The 17,293-nt window shown below is 55.4% G+C and overlaps 1 protein-coding gene across 2 annotated transcripts in view; it reads left to right on the top strand.

Moving 5' to 3' along the window:
• The window catches only part of NECTIN1 (nectin cell adhesion molecule 1), a 67,020-nt gene extending 50,992 nt beyond the window's left edge, over positions 1-16,028 (top strand). The window contains exons 5-6 of one of the 2 annotated variants that reach the window (XM_003923594.4): positions 1,674-1,825; positions 11,709-16,028. In XM_003923594.4, the coding sequence (XP_003923643.1) occupies positions 1,674-1,825; positions 11,709-12,256 (700 nt within the window). In that variant the 3' untranslated portion in view covers positions 12,257-16,028. The other variant, XM_074400734.1, reaches the window with a different exon arrangement.
• Positions 16,029-17,293: the final 1,265 nt, after the last annotated feature.

The raw sequence follows: 17,293 nt of genomic DNA, 5'->3' as shown, positions 1-17,293 counted from the left end.
GAGAAGCAGGGCCATGAGAGAACCCCCCCCCCCCCCACACACACATATACATGTGTATCATATACTATACATCTGTGTATGACAGTGTCAGGGTCAGTGAGACAAGCCATTCTACCAGAGGGGGTTCCCCTTGTGATCTGCTTCCCTCCCTCTTCCTAATAAAGAGTTTCGTCATTTTCCTTTGGTGATTCAGCCTGAGTCACTCCCACCCCAAGCCCCCAGTATTTATTTTTATTGAGGTACCCACAGGGAAGCTGGTGTTTTGGAGCATCTCAGCTCTTTCTTTGTTCCTATTCCTTCTCTCTGGCACCCCCAGATTCCTGGGGAGGAGACAGCAGCCAGCCCAGAACGCCCGTGCTCATGGAGCATGCACCCTGCAGCCCATCATCCCATTCTTGGCCTCATGGTCTTCGCCTGACCCTAGAAGGGTCCTGTCTCCCCTCCAGCCGGCTCTGACAACCCGGGCCAAGGCTATTCCCAGAGAAGAGCTGGATGGAACACACAGAAAGCCAGGGATATGGGGAACCAAGAAGAAGGTTGATATGTATGGCCAGGAGACAGCTGCCCAGAAGGAGTCTGTCCCCTTTTTCCGGGAAACCAGAGGGCCCTGGTATGCCCTACCTATGATCCTCCACTTCCTGGAATAAAAAGTGCTTCTGAAGCCAGATGCAGTGGCTCATGCCTGTAATCCCAGCACTTTGGGAGGCCCAGGTGGGTAGATCACAAGGTTTGGAGTTCAAGATCAGCCTGGCCAACTTGATGAAACCCCATCTCTACAAAAAATACAAAAATTAGCCAAGTGTGGTGGCACGTGCCTATGATCCCAGCTATTCGGGAGGCTGAGGCAGGAGAATCGCTTGAACCTGGGAGGCAGTGGTTGCAGTGAGCTGAGATCACACCATTGCACTCCAGGCTGGGCAACAGAGCGAGGCTCTGTCTCAAAAAAGTTTTTTAAGAAGTGCTTCTGCAGGTGTGAGTGGGCAGAGCCTGCTGGCCAGGTTCAGCTCTGCGGACTCAGGAGCTGCTCGGTTCAGCAGAATAGTTTGTGGCCTCGGAGATCAGAGAAAGGAAGAAGATCCCCTGTCCTGTCCTTGGCACATTTGCAAATCACTTCCCACATGAAAATGTCCTGCAACATTCCCAGCAAAAACACAAAGTAGTGGAATGGAACATAGTTCCTATCTCGTTACCTGAGTGGCTTGTTAAATACAGATTCCCAGGCCTTTGCCCTAGTGGTTCTGCTCCAGGAGATCTGGAGTTATAACCCAAGCATCTGTGTTATTAACCAGCTGCCTAGGAGACAAAGGACCAACAACCAGGAGATGTGAGTAGGAAGTAGAAAGAGCACTACACCAGGAGTCCTGAGATGTGGCTGGAGTTCCCATGCTGCTGTCTGCCAGCTGTGTTTCCCAGGCCTTGAACCTCAGGTTTCATCTGTTAAGTGGGACCAGTACCTACCTAGCCTGCCTATATTCCCATATTATGACCAAATATGAAAAGCTAAATAATATAAAACTGCCAAGTGCAAAAGGTTATTTTCTACCTTCCAAGACAGACCCAACCACACAAGCTCAGCAAAGGTCTGGGGGGCCTGGAGCCAAGTGGGTGACACAGGAACAGCTTCTCGAGGCTGGAGAGTCGTAACCCTACACTGTGTCTGCCAATTCCCACAGGCTGAATGGCTCTCTCCCCAAGGGTGTGGAGGCCCAGAACAGAACCCTCTTCTTCAAGGGACCCATCAACTATAGCCTGGCAGGGACCTACATCTGTGAGGCCACCAACTCCATCGGCACACGCTCAGGCCAGGTGGAGGTCAATATCACAGGTAGGAAGCTGCATCCTCCCAGCCTCCCCACACCTACGGGTTCCTTTGCCACCCACATCCCTCACCTTCGGGTGGTGCCACTACAGGAAGTTTATCTCCTTTTCCTGCTTCTCTGGTTCTCCCTTGAGCGCTGGCCATTGGTTTTGCTTTGCTTTTCTCTTTCTTTCATTTAAGGATGTAAATGAGACAGTCGGGGTGACTCCCAATCAGAGAGGGGCAGGAGGGAGGCTCTGGGAGGGAAGAAGGAAGTGCTGTTGACATAGATGCTATTATACGGGCCAATAGCGCCTGCCCAAGGATCTGCCAGCAGAGCACACCACCGGATGCTGGCTTGGTGGGGATACGTTTGCAGGTGGAGCTCATCTCCAAGCTCTGCACCTGAGGTTGAGGATCTCTTCATGGGCCGGAAAGTGAGGCTTACCTCAAGCAGGGAGACTGGAGAGAAAGCAAAGATGTAGCCCAAAGCCGTGGTGCTTTCTGTCAACTTACCCATCCAGGCAAAGGGAAAACAAGGGCTAGGAGGTTCTGAGGAGAGACTTCACCTGGGACATGAAAGGAACATGGGGTGATGTCAGACAGCTGTGATTCTGGCCCTCATCTGTAAAACGGGGACAGTATGATGTGCCTTGAAGGGCTGCTGTCAGAATTCTACATGATGTAGGTCAAGTACCTAGCACAGACCAGCGTGTCAATAAATGGCCAGTGCTCTGTGATTATCACCCTGACCGCCATCATTATCATTATTATGAATGGAAGCATCAACACAGGTCAACACAGGGGTAAACTGTCATCACAACTTCACATGGGGGAGTGTCTTCTACAGTGGACCTGAGCTAGCTGCCGGGTGACAAAGTGACAGAAAGAGTGTCCTTGAAGAGGAAGTGGCGTCACACTGTGACTGAGATATAGGAAGTAACATGTATAGAAGGTGACCTCAGGGACACAGAAGACTGGCCGGCAGTTCCTGGGCTCCAGCCACAAAGCTTGGACAAGCCATGAGGATTCATGAGCTCTGAGCCAGTGTCTCGGGAGTGGAGACCTCATCTGTGGGTACATTTAGGGCACAGCTGCAGAAAGAGCCAGGCAAACCTGTCCAGGGTCTGTGCCTCCCTGTCCTCAGGGCCATTCTGTCACCTCTGTCATCAGGGGGCAGGAGTGTAGAGCCACTTGCCGCTGTCTGCAGTCCCTGCCCTCGGCCCTGAGGCTGGTTGTAGGAGGAGGAGCATCAGGGTTGGAGCCTGGGGAAGGCTGAGGCATCCCAGCCCTCCGGTGAGGGCTGGGGGTTCTCACGGGTTGGCAGGCAGAAGGGGCCAGCGTCCCACACTTCTCCCCAGCAGGGAATGTCTGAGTAGGGCTCAAAAGGAGCTTCATGGATGTCCAAGCCCCAGCCCTGAGATGCTGGCGGAGTCAAGGGGAAGCGGGAAGGGCAGAGCCTGTGTTCCATGTGGAGTGGTCATAGGGAGCATGTCCACTCCTCAGAGGCACTGTCACATGGTGCACAGCACAGACCTGGCCTGCGTGTTCACACACTGGCTCTTCCTAGCTGTGTGGCCTTGAGCAACTTCTTCAGCTCTCTGAACCTCAGCCTCCAAACCTCTAATATGAAGATAATCACACTCGTCTCAGGCTTCTTACAATCAGGCAGTACTCCCTGTGTGGTGATACCTTCCCTGATGGTGGACTACCAACATGTGAGTGGTGTTGGAGGGCCCGACCGTCCAGGGTCCCAGCTGGAAGAGGGACACAACATGGCTCCTGCTGACAGCCTGTTAGGCAGGAGCCAGGGATGTGTGACACTCACTGAGTCATTCATCGATAGGCCCTGGAGCTGAGTGGCTGGCCTCCCTCGGAAGGGTCTCTCAGCCTCTCCAGAGGACTCAGGGAGGTGACCTGAGCCTTCTCAGGGCTGTTTGTTCTTCTGCTCTCAGGCAATTTCCAAGCAGCAGCTGACCTCACCACCCTCCATCCCACATCGGCCAGTGCCTGCCATATTCTCTGGGGAGCCCATCCTGCAGGGCACAGCCGTGCCCTTGCTCCAAGCCCCACTGGCCCGGAGAGAATGCATGAGCGAGAGGGATAAGTGGAAATTTAATTTTTCATTCTGGCCATTCGTTCTGGTAATAACTTTGCCCTGGGCACATCTGGAAAGGGAAATGAGGAGCAACTGGAGCAGGGCAGAAGGTGGGCAGCAGAGGGTGTGCTGGAGAGACATGCGTGTGCAGAACACGTGTGTGCCGGGCCACTGCACACCTGCGCAGACTCGCTTTGGCACAGGCTTCCTGGGGCCCTGGATCCCCAAGGAGGGAACACCGGGTGGTTGCTGGGAGATGGGTGAGTAGTCGGGGCTGGAGGGCGGGGTGCCCAGGCAGGGGAAGCATGGGAAGGAAAATGGCTGGAGCGGAGTAGGCAGGGAGGAAAGAACAAGGTGTTCTCTCTGTTGGGAGTTCAGAGACTTACAGGGAGTCTCTGAGAGCTCTGAGCCAGGAAGTACCGTGGCGAGGTGTGTGAGTTAGCCTGAGCATTCTGGGGGAGCTGTGTGGCTGGCACCGGGACACCTGTTAGGAGCTGCCACCATGAGCGACTCCCTAGTGGGAAACAATAGGCCCAGACTGTGGCTGTGGCAATAGGGGCACCGAGGAGATGAACCCGGCAGAATCTGCGTGTACTTCCTTGGGCGCAGGCCCCAGAGAAGCCCTTTCAGAAGCCCTTACACTAAGGAGCAGTTTCATGGGGTGGGCCCAGTGGTCACAAAACGAAGCTCCCTCCCTCCTCCCTCCGGGGTAATGCCAAGGTGGGGAGGGACCCAGGATGTGGCCTCAACCAGACTGAAAAAACCAAATGAGGCAGCCTCTATCTCTGAGAGTGTCGGGAGGAGAGAGGCCAAGCCTCTCTAGCTGGGACCCAGCCTCTCGCCACTCGCAACACCGGGGCAGGGAGGCTGCCAGGGTGTAGGATGTCCATCCCCACTCCCATCCCAGGGTGCAGGGCATCTGTCCCAACTCACCTTCCCAGTGAACCCCGGGCTCATCCCTTGTGGGTGAGTGTCACAGTCTGCTTGTCAGGCCTGGAGTTCTTCAGACCCAGACTTGCGGGCCTTGAAGCCCGGTGTCCCGGAAGGGAGGCAAGTGTGAGCCTGCAAGTGTGCATGCTCAGCCATGGAATAGACATGTGTCTCTGGGCATGTACATGTGAACCAGTGTGAGCAGGCTACATCTGTATGCTGAGTGTGCATGTGGAGCCCGTGGCTGTGTCGTGGCAGTGTGCCATTCTCTGAGCCGGTGAATGGCAGTCTGTCAGGAGGTCTGAGAAGGCAGCTGCATCTGTGCCTCTGGGAGGATTCGGTTCCCCCCCAGCTTGCCGCGGCCCTGTCTGATGGTCTGACACGATGCACAGCTGCTGCAGCTGCAGATGGACAGAAGGGCCTCCCAGAGGTGGACCTCAGGCCTCCCCACTCTCCCTGTGGCTGGCTGCACTGCATGCTGGGAGTTGTAGTTCTTACAGCTTCTAGGCCTAATCTGATGCCGGAGCATTTCCTGCCTGAGGAAGTGCCAGGCATTGGTTTTGGAGGCAAGCCTAAACATTCTCTTTGACCCCAAACCTCCAGATCCTAGATCTAGACTATAGCCCTAACACTTCTCTCCACCTCAGATCTATCCAAAGCCCCAGCACCAGCCCACCCACCTCAGTCAGAGAACCAAGACCCCAAAGGCATACAGAGCCCCCACCTCCCCACTGTCCTGGCCAGCCTGGGACCCCAGAAGAGAGGCGACAACTTCAGGAATGGGGCCAAGCTGCTCCCTTTGCAAGAGGATGTGAGGGAGGGTGGCTGGGCCCCCGCCAGCAAACACGAATGACCCCGCGGCCTGGCTCTTCTCTCTCCTCCCAGCTGCGGCCCTTGCAGCTCTGCTGCTGGCACAGAGACAGGAGCTACTGGCTGAGTGTAACAGCTGGAGGGATGGAGGGTGAGGGGAGGGCGCTCCACTCCACTCCAGACAGCCCCTTCTGCTTGCAAATGAGTTAGCTCCCCATGCTTCTCCTTTCTTCTGTCCCTCACTCGGAAGTCTTTGATGCTGGGAGGTCATCCCAGCCATTCTGCTGCTACTACACAGGCCCAGCCCTAAAGTAGCCAAAATAACCAGGGTTCTATTTGATCCCAAAAGATCCCAAGAAACAGTAAACCTCCTTAGGACTTAGGGAAAAAAGTTGGCCAGGCGAGGTGGCTCATACCTGTAATCCCAGCAATTTGGGAGGCCGAGGTGGACAGATGACTCAAGATCAGGAATTTGAGACCAGCTTGGCCAATATTGTGAAACCCCGTCTCTACAAAATATTAGCCAGATGTGGCAGTGTGTGCCTGTAGCCCCAGCTATTCAGGAGGCTGAGGCAGAAGAATTGCTTGAGTCTGGGAGGCAGAGGTTGCAGTGAACTGATAATCACGCCAATGCACTCCAGCCCAGGTGCTGGCACAAGACTCTGTCTCAAAAGAAAGAGTGGCAGTGGGTGCGGCGGGGTGGCGGGGAGGAGGAGTAACTTAAGGAAAAAAAATTAAACAGAAGGCCTGGAGGAGAAAGAAACCTAGTATAATCTGGTCCCAAGCCACCACACCACTCCTCCTGTCAGCCACTCCAGAGAAACAAGGTCCCAGTGGGCCCCGGGCAGGTTTATTTGAGTCTCTCGTGCATACTTTCTATGCCTAGAGCAAGGCTCATCTCTAAGACATCATCTTGCCATTAGAGAATTCATTCTGTCATTCAACAAATATTTCTTGAACACTGTCCACGTGACAGGCAATCTAGGTGCTTGGTATAAATCCATGAGCAAAACAGACAAAGTCCCTATCCTTGTGGAGGTTATGTTTTAGCATAGGAGGAAAAACAATACATAAAATACATTTTCTAAAAATATGCAGGCCGGGCGCAGTGGCTCATACCTGTAATCCCAGCACTTTGGGAGGCCTAGCAGACAGATCATGAGGTCAGGAGTTCACGACCAACCTGGCCAACATGGTGAAATCCCATCTCTACTAAAAATCCAAACATTAGCTAGGCATGGTGGCACGAGCCTGTAGTCCCAGCTACTCAGGAGGCTGAGGAAGGAGAATTGCTTGAACTGGGGAGGAGGAGGTTGCAGTGAGCTGAGATTGCACCACTGCACTCCAGCCTGGGTAACAGAGTGAGACCCTGTCTCAAAAAAAAAAAAAAAAGTACTAGTAATGTTGAAGGTGAAATTGAGGAGGGTAAAAAAAAGAGCGGGGTAAGGGGCTCCCAAGTGCCGGGGACAGCACAGGTGGAGTAGGCTTGTAAGCTGCAGTTTTAAATACGGTAATTGGGAAAGGTCTTAATGAGAAGGGACTATTTGAGCTGGGTCCCAAAGGAGGTGAAGGAGTGAACCTGGGGACCCTGGGGAAGCAGCTTCCAGCAGGCAGAGCAGTGTGTGCAGTGTGTCCCAGGAGCGGGGCAAGCCTGCAGGAAAGCTGGAGCAGATGACTTCAGAGGTGGGGCAGGGTGTGGGGCACACAGAGGGTGTTAAGCCTCTAGAGAGAGTCATTGGAGGGCTCTGAGCAGATGTGACTTACACTTTAACAGGATTTGTCTGGCTGCTGTGTGGAAAACAGTCCACAGAGGGAAAGGGTAGAATCAAGAAAGCAGTTAGGTAGCTATTGCAATCAATAATCCAGGTGAGAGATGAGGGTATTTTGGATCAGGGTGGTAGTGATGGAGATGGTAAAAAGAGGTTCAGGTTCAATGTGCTTTTTTTTTTTTTTTTTTTTTTTTTTTTTAAGACAGAGTCTTACTCTGTTGCCCAGGCCGAAGTGCAAAGGCACAAACTTGGCTCACTGCAACCTCTGTCTCCCAAGTTGAAGCAATTCTACCTCAACCTGCCAAGTAACTAAGATTACAGGTGCCCACTACCACACCTGGCTAATTTTTGTATTTTTAGTAGAGACAAGGTTTCACCATTTTGGTCAGGCTGGTCTTGAACTCCTGACCTTAGGTGATCTGCCTGCCTCGGCCTCCCAAAGTGCTGGGATTACAGGCATGAGCTACTGCGCCCGGCCTGCATTTTGAATTATAACTTACAAACTAGTCTGGGACACCAGGCATTCTTGTGAAACAGATAAGACCATACCCTCTACCATACTGCAATGATGTGGCTTGAGAGGTCCAGAAAATTCAACATAGTTGAGGAAAATATAGGAGAACTTTATTTTTTATTGGATCTCTGCTGTTGAAGAAAGCACAAAGCAACCATAGTGAGCGTATAGACTACTGCAGCACCCTGAAACAAGACAATCCCAAATGATCATGAGGCTGCCACTTCCTCAGCCCCGTCCTCATTCCTACAGAAGAGAACTTCAGCCATTTGAAAACTGGCAGAAGGACCACAGCCAGCCATGGGAAATTCTAATTTGCATTTATTTGCAATTTATACAGGCTTTACTATGCTACCTCGGTATGTGATTAATGAAATGACCTTAGCAATTGTTGCAACCAGAATAAGAGGTGGAGACCATTAGTACATAGAAATTCGAACGAGAAAAAGACCAGGGTAAACTGGAGAAGAGAAGGCTCCTGAAGAAGGGGCTGGAGAATTGCAACAGGCGGGGAGGGAGGATGAGGACAGGCATTCCTGGTGGGGCAAACTGCATGAGTAAAGGCTTACAGTAAGGACCAACTTGGATGACAGGGATGGCAGGGAAGGTGAGTTGACCAAACCCAAGATAAGGTTACATGAGGGAAGCTTTGAAGCCAGACGGCACAGCCCGACTGGCAGTTGGGGAGCCATTGCTGGTCTTTCAGAAAGGGAGTGGTCATGTCTACACAGTAGATTAACCTGGTGACTGTGGGTGGGGTGACTCAAGGCAGGCAGAGGCCAAATGAAAGTGGGAGATTTAGGAGTGGACCACAGCAGTAAAACTTGGCCTCAGTTGCATGCTGGTGGCAGTGGAGGCAGGGAGTTTTGTCAAATGAAGAGGGTTTGGAAGGAAGATGGCAAACCAGGTTGGCACAGATGGGTTTTGAAGTGGTGGTGAGAATTCCAGATAAGGATGTGTTAGAGGTCAGTTTTTCTACTGTGTCTGCCTAAATACCGGTTACGTGAGACTGTCTTGGGAGCAGGGGGTTCGGGGTTCATTCTCCAATATGTTGGGAAACATGGCATTTGGCGCGTCTCTCTAATAGTTCACAGTGTGCATGAGAAGGTGACTGGCTCTGATGCTTGTCTAAGCCAATATTTCCACCCCTGTATTTTTGGTGACCCTGTGAGTCAATGGTTTGAGGTTCCATGGGCCACAGTTTGGGAGATGCTGTGGAGATACAGTCCCAGAGTTGGGCAAGAGCTATGTACCCTAAATAATTTGGAGAGCCAGCAGAATAAGGGTGACTCCTGAAACTGAAACCAGTCTGTCGCTAGGAAAGAAAGCAGAGGGTCATGGCTGAGGGTCCCAGGACAGAGCATCCAGTGAGATAGCTGGAGCAGAGAGGAGCAGCGCAGCCAGAGATAGCACTCAGAGAGAAAGCCGAGGACCAGTGAATCTTGTATTGGAAGGCAAGGGACAATACAATAACATGTTTCAGAAAAACGGCAGCTCCCTCCATCAGGATGCTTCCTTATTCTACTGGCCTCTCCAAGTCCTGCCTCCTCCAAGAAACCTTCTCTAATGCCAAGACACACCACCTCATTGCCCTGCACCCTGCACTTGCCTGCCAGTTCCCTTGACATCTTCACGTGCTGTCTCTGAGTGTCCTTTGCTTGCCCGGCGAGGCTGTCAGTTTCTCGTATCCCATGACTAGCAGGATAGAGGCTCAGTATGTTTGCTGATTGGAGGAATGGATGAAGACAGGAAGACAGGTGGAGACAGGAGAAATCATTCAGATCTGGGTGAGAACCGGGTAAGAACCAAGGAGGGGCAGGCAGGCTGAGTACAGAGGAGGCTAGGTTCCTCCCAGCTGCCTCTGGGGTGCCCCTGGTGGAGGCTGCTCCCACGGGGAGCAGTTGTGGGGCCCTTCTGAGGGCAGTAACCAGATGAGACCTGGTGAGCCGGGAGACGCTTGAGGTTCCAGGGAGGCTGCCGCAGAGACAGGCAATCAGGACAAAGATCCCATGAGTATGTACTGGCAGCTGCCAGCTGACCTGCACAGAAGACAGTGGTGGCAGGTGGGGAGCAGAGTCCTCCATGGCAGTGCTCCTCCGCCAGCGCCCCCGAGTGCAGGAGCCTCTGGGCTGTCCCAGCTCAGCCTCATGACCTTGGGAGAGTGAGTGTCCTCCCCTTCCTTGGGCCCCCTGTTTTCGTCAGCCCTTCCAGCCCGAACTCCTGGAAGGCCTTTCCTCTTCCTAGAATCTCCACCCTGCTGCAGCCTGCCCCGGCCAGTGAGACAGCACCCCACACACACCCTGGGAGGAGGGAGCGGGCCCAGGGGAGGAGCGTGATTCCCATGGAGTGAGAGATACTGAATCAGAGAGTGAGCTGGCAGCAGCACATGCACAAACCGGCCCTTTCCTGGCCTTTTACGTGGGCCTGGAGAGAGGAGGGCCTGAGTGGCTGAGGTCAGCCTTCTGGGCTTGCCCTAGACCCACAGTCCAGGCCTCTGACCGAGGTCAGCTGTGGTCTCCGGTGCCACCATGTGGCGGTGCCAGGAACCGTCTCCCTTCGCCTCACCTTAGGGCTTCTTTGGCCGGTGGCTTGGCCCTGGCTTCAGCCACATTCCCAAGCCCTGTAAGGAAAGGGAAGGGGCAGCGTTGGCCAGAGAACAGTACTGCCGTCCGGCCCCGCTGGCATAGAAAGCCACCCACCCAGCCTTCTCTCCCGTCCCACCTGCCTCCTTTCTCTGCTTCTCACCTTTCGTTGCGGCTATGTCCACGGAGCGTAGATTTGCAGACTCATATTCGTCACGTCGGCACAGGCCCATGGGCCCTCCTGGCATGTGCTCCCTGACTGGTGGGCTTGCTGTGATGGCAAGAGTGTGTGCCTGTTCACATGCTCACTTGTATGTATTCAACATTACCACACACACATGCAGGCATGCACTTCCACCCCTATTTCTGCCGTCCCTGCCCCGTACCTGTGCCCTGCCATGCTGGTGTCTTACGCTTGTAACCCAGGCTGGCAGCACCACCAGGCCCCCACCTTGCCCTGCAGGGCCAGACCACAGCCAAGAGCCACAGCTCTGGTTTCTGGCACCTTGGCAGCTGATTGGCACTCACAGGGCATCTCCAGGCCAGTGCCTGGGAGCCTGTCTTCCCTGTGCCCTGCAGGCAGACAAAATCAGGGGCACAACACCTAACTGGTTCCTGGTTCTGGGTCTGGAAGCCAAGGCGATGGTGTCGGGGCACAGTGACTACCAGGTGTCTGGCAGAAGGGGTTGGTGACATTTGCACACATTCTACGTGCAGGAGAAGCAACGTTGCATCATTGCCAGGTGGCCTCGGGCAAGTTCTTTAACCTCTGTAAGCCTCGGCTCCTCGGATATCCGATGAGAATGAATGGCATACCTCCTCAGGGTTCCGGCAGGGAATGGCATCAAATGGACACTGTGCTGAAGCTGGTGCTGGCACACATGTCTCACTGCACCGTGAAGGGGGGCTGAGCTGGGTCCGCACCACACCGAGGACAGTGGGGATGGACGACCCTGGTGCTGTGGGTACTGCCTTCTGCCTCTCCTCCTGCCTGTTTGTCACTCCAGCTACCAACGCTGCAGCATGGTTGGGCTCTGGGAGGGGTAGGGTGCTGACGGGCCTCAAACTGGAGCTGCTGAAACTGGGCATGCAGGCATCCTGTCCTTCCTGGCCTCTCCTTTCCCTGCTTCCCTGCCTCCCTCCCACCCCCTCAGCACCCCAGGAGCACACTCTGACGCTGTCCCTTCCATCTCGTTTCCTCACCCAGAATTCCCCTACACCCCGTCTCCTCCCGAACATGGGCGGCGCGCCGGGCCGGTGCCCACGGCCATCATTGGGGGCGTGGCGGGCAGCGTCCTGCTGGTGCTGATTGTGGTCGGCGGGATCGTGGTCGCCCTGCGTCGGCGCCGGCACACCTTCAAGGGTGACTACAGCACCAAGAAGCACGTGTACGGCAACGGCTACAGCAAGGCGGGCATCCCCCAGCACCACCCGCCGATGGCACAGAACCTGCAGTACCCGGACGACTCAGACGATGAGAAGAAGGCTGGCCCACTGGGTGGAAGCAGCTATGAGGAGGAGGAGGAGGAGGAGAGCGGTGGAGGGGGCGAGCGTAAGGTGGGCGGCCCCCACCCCAAATATGACGAGGATGCCAAGCGGCCCTACTTCACCGTGGATGAGGCCGAGGCCCGTCAGGACGGCTACGGAGACCGGACTCTGGGCTACCAGTATGACCCTGAGCAGCTGGACTTGGCTGAGAACATGGTTTCTCAGAACGACGGGTCTTTCATTTCCAAGAAGGAGTGGTACGTGTAGCCCCACTTCCAGAGCCTCTGTCTGTTCCCACTTCTCCCCGGCCCCTCCCGCACGCCCCCTGCCCACCCCCCACCTCCCACTCCGGGAGCTGAACAGAGACTTGCCCAGCTGCCCACAGCCAGCCCCGAACTCCTGGGGGGCCAGGGGAGCCCAGGCAGCCGTGACTGGCTTTGTGTTTGATTTCCTCCTCCTCAGCCCTTCCCCATGGTGTTGTGTTCCACTGTGGCTTTAGTGTTACCGTATCTTCCCTTTACCGGCCCCACCCGCCTGCCCTCTGTGTAGGGAGCCCTGTTCTTGTCTTGTGTACCTGGGCATCCCTCCAGGGTTGAGGGAGCCAGCCTCCCCACCCCCCAACACTGGAATTTGTGTTTCTTCACTGGGGGTGGAGGGCTTAAGGGGCTCTGAGAGGAAAAGCCCCCCACACCCCCAGATGCTGCTCCTCCCGGGGAGAGGGAACCCAACACCCGCCAGCGAAAGCTGATGCAGCCGGGAGTTTGGACCTCGTTGGTTCTAGACAGCCGGTGCACCCAAGAGGTAGGGGGAGGGGGCCGGATTCTCCCCAGTTCCCAGGGAGTCTTGTTTGTTAAGCGGGGCCTTGGGCAGTGTTTTCCTGCTAAGGGTGGTTTTACATTTTTTTTCCTCATTGGCCCACAGAGTGGAGTTGGCCTAGCTCTGATTTGTCCCCTGTTTACCCAAAATGCGCCCACTCCATAAGTGGCTCCAGGTGGGCTCCAGCCCAGACCTGCTGTCTGCCTCTGCTGACGTGTGCACACACTACTCCTCTCTGCCTGCTCTCCCCGGGGCCCCATGTCCTGCCCCATCCAGACACTGCCCAAGGCCTACCCATCTATTTCCATGTCGTTCCCCCTTTAAGCTGAGAATGGGGGCAGCCTTTAGAAGCTTCCAGAGACAGCTGAGACTGGGCCTCGGTTGCCTCCACCCGAGGATCTCAGGCCTGCCCCAAACTGCTTCAGACAGCATGGAGGTTTCTCCGATTTCTCCCTCGTCTAGCAACACTTGGCTGTCTTGGCTAGTCAGAGCTGGGATCCCAGGGGCAACCACCTGCAGGGGTTAGAGGTGAAGAAGCGTCCACCTGGAGGGCAGTGGAGCAGGAAGCCCTCATGGCAGAATCTCTGCAAACACAGTCGGAGGGACCAAGGAGTCCAGACAACACCTCACACACAAAGAGCACTGTCAAAGTCTCGGGCCTCACAGAAAGTGAGGGAGGTGGGGTCACTAGGCCACTTCCTGCTCAGCCACCCCTGCTCAGCCACCCTCATCCCAGCCATTCTGGGATGGGGGAGGGCTTGGGAGAAGCCCTCCCTTTGAGTGCAGATTCCCTCCTTAAATGGGACATTGAGTTCCTATCAGCCACCCCAGACTGGGTCTTCCCGTGTATGTAATGGAGGAAGACCCGCCCAGCCCTCTCTCAGTCCCCCAGCTCAAAGTGCCTCAGTTCCTCCATCTGCTCCCAGATCCCTCGGCACTCCAGATGGGCATGCCCATGGGAGAGACCCTGGGATGGCAAGGTGGGCTTCTCAGCCTTTCATGCCTGCCCACTGAGATTCTAGTTGACTCAGCCCAGGGTGTCAGGGTCTCTGCAGGATTGCAAGTGTTGGGGAGGAGGGAGGCAGACCACTCTGTGCCCCACGGGCACTAGCCCATCCTGCCATAAGCTTCCTAAGGGAGCCCCCCAGCCCCACCCCTCCCCTCCCTGGTGCTGCTATTGAACCCCCAGCCAGCTTCATCTCTGCCCCAGCAACGCTGGGCCCAGCAGATGGGCCATCGTTGTCTGGCCCTCACTGCCCTGGCCCCAGCCCAGGCCGCCCAGTAGCCACGTAGCAGAAGTCTGAAGCCATGCCAGCCCTGGTGCGGCTCTCCGCTCCACACATTTGGGGTATTGGATGGAGTGGAGTTAGGGGAGGAGATGATGGGGTCTTTCCAGCCACAGGGCAGAGGGAGGTGGAGGAGCTGGGCTGCTTCTCCCAGCAGTATTAGTGTCCCCCAGGCCAGGGGACCTTTTCCACATTACATCACTGCCCCATCCCACCTTACACCACTCTGGCCCCTCTGCTTGGTCCCCTTTTCCCCAGGCAGGAAGCAATCCCAGGGCCCTGCCTGATAGAGGCATTCCCTGTCCCCATCTCCTTCTGCATCTCCTTTATCCTGCGCTGCCACCTCCTAGTCCCCATTCTGTGATGGACTTTGAAGGCCCCAAGCCCAGCCAAAGCACTGAGTTCCCCCTTAAGACACCTCCACACCCTCCCCACAAGCAAAGCACAAATTTTGGGGTCCATGTAGCATGGGCCATGTAGAGGTTCCTGCCTTGCCAGGGGCCCAGCCTCAGCATACCCACCAAACAGCTGCCAGTCTGGGCTGAGGGTGCGCATGGGGCAGGGGTCAGCACTTGGGCCTAGGGATGTGAGGTTTTCTGTGCCCCAAGTTTGTGGGAAGGTGGGCACTGCTGCTGGGCCCACAGACACAGCCAGCTGGCAAAAGGGAGATCTGGCCCAGCAGAGAGATGAGGACATTTAGCTTCTCCTTCGTGCCCCCAGCATGAGCTGAGCTTCTGCTTTGCTGGAAATGAAATCAACTTGGTATTAATTGTGCCAAGGCCTCCCCAGTGTTCATCCTGCCTCTTGTTGCCCTCCCTGTCCTTGCCCCCCACCACCTATATACTCCTGTTTCCTTACAGATTTTGATATTGTTCTAATGCGTAACAGAACCATCCAAGTCCCCTTTATCAGAAGGGTCTGAAAAGCAGCAGCATAGAGTAGGTGAACACAGGCCTGCAAGCCCAGCACATGTGCCCATAGTGGGTACACCATACCTCTGACAGACCCACGAGCAGGCATGTGTACACACACACACACACACACACACACACACACACACACGTGTGTGCACAGCCAGAGGGCCACTCAGCACAGATGTTGCAGAAGGAATGCTCTGATCCTGCTGAAAACCCTCAAGGAAAAATGATTGCCCAGTGCTCAGGCCGTAAGAGAGCCTCATAGGGGCCCTGTTTCCTGGGCATGTGCCCCTTCTGCCAACCAACCCCCATGTGCCCAAGTCACTGGTGCAATAACTTTTCTGCCATCCTCAGAGCAGAGAAACTGGGAATTGTGTTAGATGGGTGTGGGCAGCTCTGCTGAGCCAGATACAGGTGTCCCCTCTCCTGGAAGGAGGGGAGTGCTCCCAGGCCTTGGGAGTCCAGACAGAGACCACCAAAGCCTGACTGCCAACAAAAACCCTCTCCTGGGGAGGGGCAGATAGGTGCCCCCCAGGTCCCCACACCCACAGGGAGTCTTCACGCACTGCCCAGTGCCGAGGATGCCAGGAGGCAGGCCCCTCTGCTGCGGCCCGGGTGGTGAGGGCGCCCAGGCCTCTGCTGCCGCCACCGCTGCCAACACTGCCCAGCTCCTGCGTGAGGCCAGGAGGAGCCCCGTCCTACTTGGTGCTGCTGCTCTTCTGACCCCTGCTGTGAGGATTGGGATTCTTGATCGAAAAAATTGATTTTCCTTTTTTGTATAAATGAAAAGAATCCAGGAGAAGCTGCCCCCCTCCCCTCCGAGCGTGATGCGCCACCTTGCTTCGGTGTCTTGTCACCCTTTCCGCCTTTGGTCTGGGAACTGCTCAGCAGATCCTCCTGGTTCTGACCCGGGGGTGTTTGCATCACCCCCTTTTACTTGTATTAAAAAAAAAATGATGGGTTGAAAATGTACTGAGGAAAAAAAATGTACTTTTTTATAAATAAAGTGTTTAAAACAAACTGGTTTGTGTCCCATCCCTGCCCTGCTCCACGGCAGTGGGGGCGGGGAAGGGGTGGAGCTGGAGGGGATGGTGCAGAGGGATGGTGAGGGGAAAGGACCCCCACCCCATGCCCAGGCCCCAGGGTTCAGGAGGAGCAGGGACCCTGAGGGAGAATGCTCACAGGCTGCCCTGGAAACATCTTCCAGGCAAGTGAGAAGACCGTGGACATTGGCAGCAGCATCACAGAGGGAGGGGTGGGCGTCCACAGACACAGGAGAGAGGCCTTTAAGAAAATAAGGCCTGACCCAGTGTGGTGGCTCATGCCTGTAATCCCAGCACTTTGGGAGGCCAAGGCTGGTGGATCACAAGGTCAGGAGTTCAAGATCAGCCTGGCCAACATGATGAAACCCTGACTCTACTAAAAATACAAAAGTTAGCTGGGCATGGTGGCGTGAACCTGTAATCCCAGCTACTCAGGAGGCTGAGGCAGCAGAATTGTTTGAACTAGAACCCGGGAGGCAGAGGTTGCGGTGAGCCGAGATTGCGCCACTGCACTCCAGCCTGGGCTACAGAACGAGACTCCGTCTCAAAAAAGAAAAAGAAAAAGAATAGAGAGAGGGCTGGGGGTGCACACAGCAGAGAAGGCGAGCCCTGCACCAGCTGGAGCCCTCCTGGGGGTACGGGCACCTCCTGCCCCAAACTCCAGTTCCCCTGTCACCCACTTCTGCTGTCCTGTTTCTTCCTCCCAAGTCCCTTCCCGTGGCTGTTTGGAGAAGAAAACCAGTGGCATCACACCTGCTGCGTTAGACAGGTCCCTGGGGATGGAGAAGAACTGAGAGCTTTATCCTTTCATCTGTTTCGAAGATACTGCCCATCCCCTGCAAGCTCTCCCTGAGACCCACCCCTCCCGCACCCCCATTCTCTCCAGGGGGCTGGTTGTTTGGAGAGAAGGTCTTCTTGTTCCTTGGTTACCTCCCCACTCTCGCACCAGCACCATCTGCTTCCCATCTCCTGGGCTGGAATGCAGGACAAATCGATCCTGGGGTGGGAGTGGCAGGGGCTTCAGGGACTGCCCCATCCCAGCCATCCCTCCCTCCACCTCCCATACTCGGTAGCATCTCCTTTCACTGAAATCCACACCAAATGACCCCTGGGAAAGGGAGGGGGTGGAAAGGATAGAGCCAAGATGGGTGCTTCGCAGAAAGCCCTCCTGCCCATTGCGGGCAAGGCCACATCCTCCACACCCAGGATTGGGGCTGGATGGGCAGACGTTGGCATGCCGAA

The sequence above is a fragment of the Saimiri boliviensis genome, chromosome 6 (assembly GCF_048565385.1).
Source record: "Saimiri boliviensis isolate mSaiBol1 chromosome 6, mSaiBol1.pri, whole genome shotgun sequence".
NCBI lineage: Eukaryota > Metazoa > Chordata > Mammalia > Primates > Cebidae > Saimiri > Saimiri boliviensis.
The sequence above is the reverse complement of the archived record's forward strand: the minus strand, read 5'-3'. Positions and strand labels throughout refer to the sequence as shown.